At 38.6% G+C, this 12,163-nt stretch overlaps 1 protein-coding gene across 1 annotated transcript; it reads right to left on the reverse strand.

Moving 5' to 3' along the window:
• Window positions 1-322: 322 nt before the first annotated feature.
• Window positions 323-9,891, reverse strand: LOC100892516. Its single transcript, XM_011682318.2, has 5 exons — window positions 9,609-9,891; window positions 6,769-6,882; window positions 5,884-6,096; window positions 4,719-4,868; window positions 323-1,689 (listed from the first exon to the last, which is right to left on the reverse strand). The coding sequence occupies exons 1-5, from the start codon at window positions 9,664-9,666 to the stop codon at window positions 1,580-1,582; spliced, it is 645 nt and encodes a 214-aa protein (XP_011680620.2). The 5' UTR covers window positions 9,667-9,891; the 3' UTR covers window positions 323-1,579.
• Between the last annotated feature and the right edge of the window lie 2,272 nt (window positions 9,892-12,163).

Consider the following 12,163-nt stretch of genomic DNA (forward strand, 5'->3'; position numbering starts at 1 on the left):
TTGCCAGGGTTTGTTGCAGACAGTGCCCAAGAAACAATTGTATCTTGGTACATGGAAACTTTAATTGTATAAAATATTTATTTAAAAATCAAATAGTACAGTCCTTGGACATTTCTATTCTGTAATAAAGTGCAGTCAGTGGACTGAGTGGAATAGTTTTCAGACAAACAACATTTTTGAACTTACAGTGTATCTCTAAACGAATGTGAACTTCAAGAGCACCGTCTTTTCTGTTTTAATGGAGAGCTTGCATTGCTGTATACAGGTACTTTGTTTTCTATTTTTTTTATTTCGGGGGCGATTTCGTCCAAGCCCCCATACATTTTTTTCCCTGTGAATAAATGATGGAAATTTGTTTCAGGGTAATTACTGATATACATGTATCATTCTGATTCTCCTTAATGATTTCCCCAAAGGAAATTTGTGGTATTATAAGTATTATTAGAGTTTGATGAATGAACATATGCCCCCAGTTTGAAGAAAATAACTGGATTGGAAAAACTGGATACCAGAGTCTCTTACCAACAGCGTACACCCACAATTTAATCTCTTCATCCAAGTTTGGTTTGAATTGCTTTTCAAGTTATCACAGTAATGAGGTATTTTCTGGTATTCTTAAACACTTTTATGAACCTGTGACCTTAGACCTTTGACATCTTAGACCCAAAATCTACTCAGTTCATCCTTGCATGCTCATACATACTTCATCCAAGTTTGGTTAAAATCTGTTTTATGGTTCTCAAGTTATCACGGTAAAGAAAAGCAGGAGCGATGGACAGATAAACTGACAACCTGAAAACATAATGCTTTCGGCACAAGCCTTTGATGACGGAGGCATAAAAAAGCATCACATCAAATGTTTAAATTGTTTAAATGTAGTAAACTATAGGAATAATTTTACAGTGGCAACAACTTAAAATACACTTGCAATGTGCCAATGTGAGTTGTTGGTCTTTTTGCACATTACAGTCTGTGCATAACATAATTTCCACATTAAAAAAAAAATCCTTGTTTTGTGTGTGACTATGTTTTTAAAAACACATCCACAATGCATATTTTCAACTCTGGAGCAATCGTAAATATCTAATTTCTTACAAATTATCAACGGGAAAACTTTTCTTCTCTTTTTTAACGTTGAACCACATGAAAATGGTAGGATTTTTATCATTTGCATTTGCAATAATTGTTGAATTAAGTGCCAATTGGCAACTAAGTCATTTATATTTATTTTCTCTACGTGAAATGATAATTGTATTTTCAAGTCTTCCTTTTCCTGTTTTCCCTTTGCTATTAAAATTTACTGTTCATCTCTGCTGTCCTCTTCCTTCTCCACAAAAGCTCATCCATGCAGAAGTTTTCCTCCTCTGTACTCGCATCTGCTATTTTTCTACATGTTCTAGCCATTTCCTCTAATTCCATTCTCTCTTATCATTTCTAAAGCTCCTATATAATTCAGCAACTCACGCATACACCTTACAATAGAGCTGCTCCAGCCACTGCTCTCCCTCCCTCCAATGATGTAGTAGTGATTACTTGCTGTTCTTTGTACGATAACTAATGCTGTGATAGCAGTGTGGGATTAGAAGCTACTCCACTTATCACTGCCCCTCCCTCTGCTGTACTGGGATTCCAATGATCGACTGGTGTTCGAGCGAGTGGGTGATCTATTTCCACTTCCCAATGGAGGGCCTAGAAAAGAAGAAAAGAAGGAAAAAAGCATTGTAAAGTCCTATTCAGATTCACCCCAGTAAGCCACCTGAGAGAAGACAAAGAAATGCATGTAGAAGCCATTTTACATCATCATTAACAAATGGCAGGGGGATTTTAAAAAGTGTTCTACAAGAAAATGCCCTTACACATACTTCAACTAAGCAATATCCTACATATCGAGGGGTCAGTGACACAAAGACATAACTCCATTTTGGCCATTTTGAGAAAAAGTGGTTTATGTGTCACTGAGCACTTGGGCCTTAAGGAGTTAAGCCTATGTTTCACTAGCCATTGACTTCAATGGGGGTGTTGGGTGGAGTTAAGTCTTTGTTTTTCCTGGAGAGCCCACATTTTTCAGAACATTTCGATATCAAATACTAGTACTAGTACTCATTTTGGCAAAATATGGAGTAAAGTCTTTGTTACTGACCTTGATATATACTCTACAATCTGTACAGGTAACGAGTGATTTCAAGTTTGGTGTTAGTGTTAGTGTTAGTGTTTAGAGCAGTCAAGAGCTCTCAAATCGAGCGGAAAATTTGCTGATAAAATTAAGAGCCCGATACTGATATCAAAATCGATAGCTTAACACCAGCCGTGACGTCACCACATACTTGATTTCACGACGATGATTTAAAAATAGTACATAAAAACTAAAGATATCATGAAAAGTACAGAATAAATGCACACCTATTTCTCTGGTCTTATAAAATAACTAATTTTACACAAAAGAATATATGAATTACCTGTTTCACATATTTGTATTTGATCGTCAGACAATAAATTGGCGTTGTTCGTGCGTTGACTGTGTGCGGGTACAACACTAACACCGAACTGGAAATCAACATTTGCTTAATCCCTAGGGGCTAGTGTTAGTGAATAGGACATTTGTTCGTAAAATATTAACACCAGCCACAAAGGTCGGTTCAGCAGACGACAATTTTGCAAAATCGATAACACTAGCTACCGAAAGTTGACGATATTCAGAGGTCAAAGCCTTAACACCAGCTGATTTCCATTTCGGTGTTTAGGCTGGTGTTAGTGTTTATTAAACACTAACACCAGCCTTAAACACCCAACTTGAAATCACTCACTGCATGCTGTAAACCACATACATGTACACTATATACATGTACATGTACCACATACATGTACATGTATGCCATATACCACATTCATGTACATGAAATAGGCAGATTTGTGTTATTAACTAACATGCAATTGTGTTTTACTACAGTGCATTCATTCAGAGGTTTTGTGAACATGGTCACTGAAAAGGTACTCAGCGGTGAAAATGAATCATTTTGGCTACAAAATTTCAATAGACTAGTAAAGGAATACGGGAGAAAATTGAAGAAAGAGATATAACTTAATAAGGAAAAAGTTGATACAGATCTTTGCATCTCTTTAAATCAAACACTGCATTCTTTACTACAGGATTTATGATCCCATATCATAAAACAGGGCCATTATGGAAGGCAGTTTTGTAACTGATAATGCTACCCTGTAAAAATTAAACTACAACTTAATAGAAGAAAGTGAATATTTGGTTCAATAAACACTTTTCCACTCACATCTGCATAACATTAACAAAAAAATTGCATTGCATAAAAATAATTTGATTGCTACCGTATCTTTGTTTCACAAAGACTAAGATCAACATACATGTAAGTTGGACTTGAACTATGGCAAATTATTCGTGCCACTGGTTGCTCTCACTATTGGTCTCTAAATTATGATCTTTAGGTAACATTCTGTCCTTCTAACTATCCAAAAATGTAAATTCTGTAGATTTGTGACCATGATTAGTACGTCCCTTGAGAAACCAATGCCAGGAATGGTAAGAGGAACTAGTGGCATGAACAGCCTGCCATGGTTCAAGTCCGACTTGAAGTCGATCTTAGTCTCTGTGAAACGCTCCCTAGGACATCCTGACTGCGTGTTTAATCTGTGTTGTGGCAAGGTCCAGGTTATATGACTTACTTATAGAGGTCACTTTAATGGCAAATATTATTTTGAGACAACAACAAAACAATAAAACCAGATTCATGGGAATGAAAGCACCTGAAAATTTTCTTTTGGAAAGGAGTGGAATCGTAATGATTTGAAAACAGGAGGTGAAAAATAAAATAAAATTGGAGGGGCACCAAAAACTACCCCCCGAAAAAGGGGGAAAAAGGGCTACTTTTCAATAAAGTGTAAACATACCAATCACCAAAAAATATTTTCCTCTGCACGTTAGGGGTTTCATGTCACTGTACTATATTAAAAATATGAGCTTCAGTTGTTTCTTTCACGAAGAAATATATTTTTACATATACCCAATTACAATAAGAAAAGATTTGTGAGTAGACTAGTCAACTCTCTCATACGCCCTCAATTAACATGGGGCCCGCACGAAACCCAAGTCTTACTTAGGTTCCAAGCGTGGGGTTTAATGTTATTATTCACGTTCTTCGATCATATCAAAACCATTGACCTATTCTTATAGAATGCCAAGTAAAGGTTTTAGAGTTGATTTAATACGTTCTATTGGTACACATGTCATTCTTCAAGGTAAGTGGTACACTTTAAAACATTATAACAGTGGGCAGCACTTCCTGTCTAAAAATGAACTTGTAAATGTTTTACAAACATGTACATGCATACATGTACTGTCTTCATTTTTATTTTGTTACCAAATACATGTAGCCTTGACAACAAATCATCCCCCCCCCCCCCCCAAAACAAAAAAAAACAAAAAAAATGTAAGCATTAAAATCCTCAAATTGGCACATGTTGGAATTGTCAAAATTACTGTTCCCATAGTAACAAGCAAATTAAAAAAAATTCTAGCATGAAACCTAGCTTCTGTCCCAAGTTTATTCTTTATCAGATACAAACTTACATGTCTATTAGAAAAATGTAGCATAAAGAAAATACAAGCGTTGCCAATTAGAAAAATAAAAACAGATCAATTTAGCCCCTTCCAATTCCTGTCCCAAATGAGTTACAAGTATTATACACACCTATTCCTCCTGATCTACCCGATCCTTGAGTTGTGTTACTTGGTCCTGTTGTGAACCTGGGACTGGTATTCTGACCTGGTCCAACACCTGCAGCTCCTGCGCCGTAGGAGTAACTGGACCTGGACTGACCGTAAGAGTAGCCTCCGGATTCTGGGAAACAGAAAATTGGACACCAAAATTTGACGATTGTATTTTGAATTTGTCCTACAGCCTGTTGGTTAAAGGTATAGACCAGTTCTGGTCATGCGATTGCATTGTGAAAGAAACGTTGTGGAATCGATCAGAAAAGGTTGATCATCTAGCATATAAGTATTGGTGTGCACTGCAAGGTTCTGGAATCATCAAAATGATAAGAAATTTGGCCCAGTCTTGGTAAAGTTACAAGCACTGTACACAGAAAGATGTATATGTACAGTATCTATATCTATCCAGTCTGGATAGATATATTAATTTACCAAATATATCAATCAGTAGGCGATTTCCCGGCAAAATTTGTATCATCACGCATTAGTCAAAGCATATTCTTTCACATGATTGGTAATAAGAGCTTCCATTTCATTTTTTGAGAGGGGGCGTTTCCAAAACTGGTCTATAGGCCTACCTTCAAAGTTTTGGGTTTTTTTTAATATATGTTTTATTGATCATTCATAATCATATTTTGACAAACAATCATAGGTGTGATTACCATCTTGGACTTACACATCATGTCTAAAATTGTAGTAGGCCTACAACCAAGTATCCTTTCCTTAGACCTTTAAAGCCCCGCTGCACTACATGTTCATTTGTAGCTACTTGCTCCCTCTATATAGAAAACAATGCCTAAGCGGTGCCTGTTGGTCCCCCATTATAGGACATTTGCATCCTACAGCTACCCATTTAACACCTGGGTGGAGAGGAGCAATGTAGATAAAAATGCCTTGCTCAAGGACGTAAGTGCTGAGCCAGGGATTGACCTCTCGTGACCTTTGCATTCCCAGTCGAATGATTAAACCACTCGACTACGGTACCACGGAGCGGACCTTAAGCCTTCGGTCCTCTGGTTGCTTACTAACAAGCATTTATGCTTTCTTAGCAGTCAGGTAAAATTACCACCACTACCATTACCTCTACAGAGTACTTATTCTTAATAAGAACTAAAATTGGGGGGGGGGGGTGGGGGCCTTACTTCCAAATCCTGATCCATCTGCACCGGTGAGAGCAGACGTGTCTTCGTTAAGCTTGGAGGACTTGTTGTTGTACTGGCCGTGGCGTGAGTAGTAGCCAGTGGCTTGGGGGTTGTTGCTGGCGGTTGTCGCCTGCTTTGCTGGCAGGTTCTGACTCGCAGACACATTCTTCCTGATGCTCCATACGTCATCAAGTTCGGTGTTGCTTCCGTGGACTATGTATGCGGTGGATGAAAAAATGATAATCAATAATACTGACACGTTTCAAAGAATGTCCAATTTTAACTTTATTACAAAATTCAACATGTTGAACTTTTCAAGATATATTTGCCCATTGCCAAGATATATTTTTTACCAAGAAGCTCAAAACATCATCAAGTTCTGTGATTGCTTCCATAAAGTCAGGATGATAAAAATAATCATACTATTGATTTATTACGCATTATGATATAATAACAATATTGGTTATTCTTATAGCGCACATTTCCACCATGCAGAAGTACTCCAATATTACCCCAGCTCGGCTAGGCTACTAATGGCAGTGCTTACAGCATTCAAGGAATTTCTTCCCACCAGTACTGGGCATTTAACTTATCACCTGGGTGGAGAGTGGCCAATGTAGATTAATGTCTTACCAAAGGACATTGGTGCTGCGTTGGGACTCGAACCACGAACCATGTGATCCACAGTTCGACGTTTCCACTAGACCAACACATCCATTATATCCATTCTAATTTCCATGTAATTATTGGCTTGCAGGGACATTCTGCTAGATTGCGCACATCACATCATCAAGTTACTTCTACCAACTGTGGATCACATGGGGTGCATGAAAATAATCATCAAATATTTGAATTTTTAAAATGGAGAATAAGACAAATACTTACATGATTGTTCTGATTTTGACTTGGTTGGCAATCCGTTAAACCATTCATCAGTAGGCCCAGGTGAGTTGTCTTTTGATGATTTAGGACCATTGTAGGAGAAACGCTTCACCCCACCTATTAAACAAGAAAAGGAAAAAATATATATAAGGATCGTGTCTTATGTCCATTATTTTCATTCTGTCTCCAAAATTATGTACAGTACCTTTAATCTTTCAGATTAGCTAGTGCATACACATGTAACATACATAATAATGATAATAATAATGATAATAACAAGACCAACAAGAATATTAATAATAGTGATAATAATATGTCTCGTCTACCCGGGGTAGCCTCATCAGCACTAATATTGTGATTTCTGATGAATTATATAGCACATTAAATTCAAGAATTTAAGTATAGTAATTATTTCTATAAGATTATTCTTATAATACCGGTAAACAATAAATACATAGACGTAAAAAAGAACAAAAATTACGACACAATACAAACAAGTTACATGTGAACATGTAACATTCGCTGAATTTAGCAAACTCCCTGTGAGCGAGCCTTCTTATACTAATTTCTATTAATGTAAAGTTAGTACCAAATTGGCAACGCAAAATCATTTATTTTTATTATGTACACCTTAATTTACATTGGACATTTCAGGCAAAACCAATATTGCGAACTCTCAAAAGAGGTCAGGCTTTTTAAAATGTAAATCACATGTGACATGAAGCTCATTATCACCAGGAATATGTGGAAGGTACATTTACTCCAGTATCAATATGTCATATTTTTTGTTAATTCTTGACCGATTTTAAAGTGCTTTGAACAGTCAGTCCGCAGCGTCCGCGAATTCGCACGTATTTACACAAGTCGTATGCAAGCTATGTACGGTAAAAACGGACATTAAGCAGAAAACATTGGTACATGTAAATTACGATTGCATTAATGTTTCTCTATGGATTTTTTTCATTTATGTACCAATATAAAGAAGATAGATCAAATAATCCATCTTTACAAAACATCAAGATATTTTTTTAACGTTAACATGCTCTAAAAGGAGCATTTAAAACAGTCTAAAAAACATAGCAACTTAACGATATGCAGCTTAAAAAAAATATATGAAAACGCTACTGCATCAAAAAGTAATTTGGTTCATTGTGATGATAAATATACAAACTTTCAAACCATCACTGTTTCCTTTGTTTTACTTCTTTATACCAGTCAGGAACACGGTAAATACAACACCATGTTCATTCCAACATATTCAACAGCGGTGACACAGACGATATGCGTGGGTCATCAGAGTATGACATCATGTGCCAACCGGTGTCCGTGCGCTGTACATGAACACGCACGGAGGAATTACAGTGATTAGGGATATCCACGTATTACACTCTAGTGCGTAACCCCTGGACGTAGAGGCTTCGTATTGCCCCGTATACTCATTATTGTGTATCATACTCATGCGCTACTTAATAATAGAAGTCTACAGAGCTGCAGAGTACAAGTTGGATGCGGATACGTACTCAAGTACAATCAAGTACACTATAGAATACCACCTCTAGAAAGTGGGGAAGGTTTAAGTGTCTTTATGTGCTATTTTTGGCCAGGTTTTGATATCATTTTAACAAAGAAGACACATTTTCTTTCTCAAATATATATTTGTGAAAATACAAACTTTCGGGGGGGGGGGGGGGGAGGGGAAGCGATTGGCATTGGTATTGTGATTGAAAAATGAAAATATGATTGTTCCCATCACTGCTTACAAATTTTATGGCTGTATTGCAGACGGTTGGTTGTAAAAGTTCTGAAATGTGTTTTTATTTAAATTGTAAACAATGGACTAATCAATGAGAAGAGCCTTAAACATTAATTTATTTTGGTATTAAATCCCCAGGCATTCTTTGATAGTAATATTTTATTTGATGTTTCTTTTGTCAATTTATGTAACTCCAGTTCATGTGTATTTTTAGAAATAAAATAATTACAAAATTCTTTCTCTTATTCTCTTTTCTGTTTGTTTTTGTTTTATAGTGACCCGCAAAATATATATCTGATCATTTATTTTCTGTTTTTGTTTATATGGTTTGAAAGGGCGCAAATGAAATTAATAATATTCTAATTTTCACCTTCATCATTATCACAATCCTGTACGTCACAATCCAAATAGCTTGCACCTGCCTGTCTACATTATATTTTGTACTTCAGTCTCTGTATGTAGGGGCGATCAGCTCATATGGAGCCAGACAGTCTCGGTGAACAACCGTCCATGTAAGAGACTGAAGTTTTCTGTCTATGGTATGGGTGTCATTAATATCACCTAGCCCGCTAGCTCTGACAAGGTTTTATTCCATGAACATAGACCCTATATACCACTTCCATTCACTATCACTATCAGCAAACCAGGCCAGGGTCCCCCTCGCGACGTCAGTCACATCATGCATCACGACAAGTAGAGGACCCGTTTTCATGACTTTTTTTGATGCAATTTCCACATTTATGTCTTCAAGATTTTGGTGGAGTTACACCGTTTTACAGTCTACAACTCTACACTCATATTTCTCCAATCTGTAAATTCACTGTAATTATGATGGTTAATAAACGCTTTCTATATATAAATATATATTATCTGAATATTTGAGATCGTCTTTAATGTAAACTTTCATAAGAGACTCTAACTACTCCTGGCTGAGCTACTAGTCTTTACTTCTGTAAACATGCTAGACTAGTCAAGTAGTTTAATCATGTTGTTGCATGTACTTTGTGTTCGACAGATCGAGAGTAGACATTTCACTTCAGTTCAGCTAAATTAAAAGTAAATCAATGCACGATTGTTCTAGGAAACTTACCCTGCTGACTGTTTGCTGGTTCCCTCATTCTCCTAAGGCTCAGTTCATCCTTTCTCATCCATTTCAATAATCAAAACAATACAGATGACATGAAAAATCTCTAATGATATCCCAGTTCTCTACGCGATAACGCGTACAGATGTACCTGTTCGGCGGAGATATGCCGTAGACATACATGTACGTACATATTACAGGTGCATTGCTCCATAACCTCGGCAACGCAACGCACATCTGTCATTCGCGTGTGTGCAGAGAGATAATTGATTGGTGCGTGCTACACGTTCTTCTCATACAAAATGCATAAACGACCTGTTGTGCGCGTTCTACACATACAACCATTTTGTACGCGTTGTGTGTTTTGAATGCTGGAGGCTTACCTGCATGATGAATGGGGAAGGAGTATAAACAAAGGTTTGAATCCGGGGAATAAGCCAGCGTTTTGCCGCGATAGAAATTTAGTAACATACGGTTACCGGTAACATCACAAAACTAATTGTGAATATCGTCGATTTCGTGAAACACGAAATATTATAAACCAGCGTTTGTATATGTAATTTCATGAGGAAATAGAAAATAGGGAGGGGGGGGGGGGGGGCGGCGGCAGACGCGGTTCCAGGATTTCTTGGGGGGGGGGGGGGGGCCCACATTTGGCTGTAATTTGGAAATCGTGCCGGCCAATATTTCGCTCAGTGGGGGGGGGGGGGGGGGGGGTGGGGGGTGGGGTGGGTGGGGGGACAGTGAGCACTAATTAATTTTTTTTTTGGGGGGGGGGGCCTCGAAAATTTGAGAATCGCACCATGAGGAAATAGCCCAAAAATGTATTTCTTCCTCACTCGCTCGCATTATTTAGAAACATGATGATTTCAGGCAGCGCAGTACCTGAACACCTCCATTTTGGGGGCAATGGAGTGCCCAAATATCATTCTATTTGACAGCGATCCCGGACAGCAAGATGCCTGAAAGTACTATTTCAGAAATCAGGCGCGTAGCCACCCCCCCCCCCCCCCTACAAAAAAACAAAAACAAACCCGCCGGCCAAAGAGAGAGAGAGAGAGAGAGAGAGAGAAGAGAAAAAAGTAAGAGGACGTTTAAAGCTTATCAACACTAGTGTGGCTATAGGAGGGATTAGACCACACAGCGAGGTCACTGTGACAGGTGGCTATCTCATCAACTCAGCTCTCAAATAACATAAGAAATGGAGGATCATGGGGGACCAACAGTCACCGATTTGGAAAGTTTTCTATATAGGAGCAAGAAGCTACAAGTAGGACAGTGGGGCTTTAATTACCACGCTCATTTGCTTCACTCGCGACATTTAGAAACGGCATTATTGCGGGCAACGAGATGCCCAAATATCCTCTTGTTTATAAGCCTTTATTCGGCAGCGGGATGTCCGGATACAGTATTTTATAGTCTTATGATTTGTTCTGGTGTTTCGATTACGAAAATAATTTTAACATATATTAAATATATGTCTTCTTTTTTTGCTCGCTCACTCGCTCAATCTATTAAGATTGAGAATAATAATAATTTAGACTTAGACTTAGAGTAATATTAAGATTACGATTAAGATCAAGACCAACATAACATAATGAAAATGCCCAATAGAGCAGCATCCCAGAGCAATTCCGCTGAGGGACCCCTCTCACGACCGGCCCTGACGGTGCTATCATGGAACGCCGAAGGTATATCAGATGCCAAGGAGGAAGTCCTTGCACATATGTGCAAACAAATGAACTGCGATGTGCTATGTCTTCAAGAGACTCACCGCGGCAGCGACAATCCACGGCCCAAGATCAAGGGTATGAAGCTTGCCATCGAGCGGCCACATCGCCAATATGGAAGTGCTATCTTCATGAACGAGAAGATCAGACCGGATTCTACATCCTATACCCACAATAACGACATCGAAGTGCTGAATGTGACAATCAAAGGACTAACGATCTCCTCCATCTACAAGCCACCAAACATAAGTTTTTCGTATCCTTCCACCACTACCAATAGGCATATTGTAATTGGCGATTACAACAGCCACAGCACGCAATGGGGATATGATACCACTGGAGATGATGGAGCACTAGTTGAAACATGGGCCCAAAACAACGACCTAAAACTAATCCACGATCCAAAGCTCCCAAAGTCTTTCGCCAGTGCCCGCTGGAAGAGACGTTACAACCCGGATCTAGTTTTCTGCAGCAGGCTGCTTGCTCCCACCAGTCGTAAGTTTGTAGCTGAGCCGATTCCAAGATCCCAACACCGACCCATCGGCATTCAACTGACTGCAGTTATCACACCAAACAAGACCCCGTTCAAGCGCAGGTTCAACTTTGCTAAGGCAGACTGGCCTGCTTTCACCGAACACCTTGATCATGCCCTAACACATCTCCCTGCAGATCCAAAGAACTATGAATCCTTCATAGATATAGTCAAGAAGGTGTCACGTACACATATCCCAAGAGGCTGCCGCACGACATACATTCCAGGCATCGATGAGGAATCAAGTCAGCTTCTGGCAAACTACACCACAGCCTACGACACAGATGCCTTCTCAGAGG

This window comes from Strongylocentrotus purpuratus, unplaced genomic scaffold (genome assembly GCF_000002235.5).
Source record: "Strongylocentrotus purpuratus isolate Spur 01 unplaced genomic scaffold, Spur_5.0 spur5_scaffold_21, whole genome shotgun sequence".
Classification (NCBI taxonomy): Eukaryota; Metazoa; Echinodermata; class Echinoidea; order Camarodonta; family Strongylocentrotidae; genus Strongylocentrotus; species Strongylocentrotus purpuratus.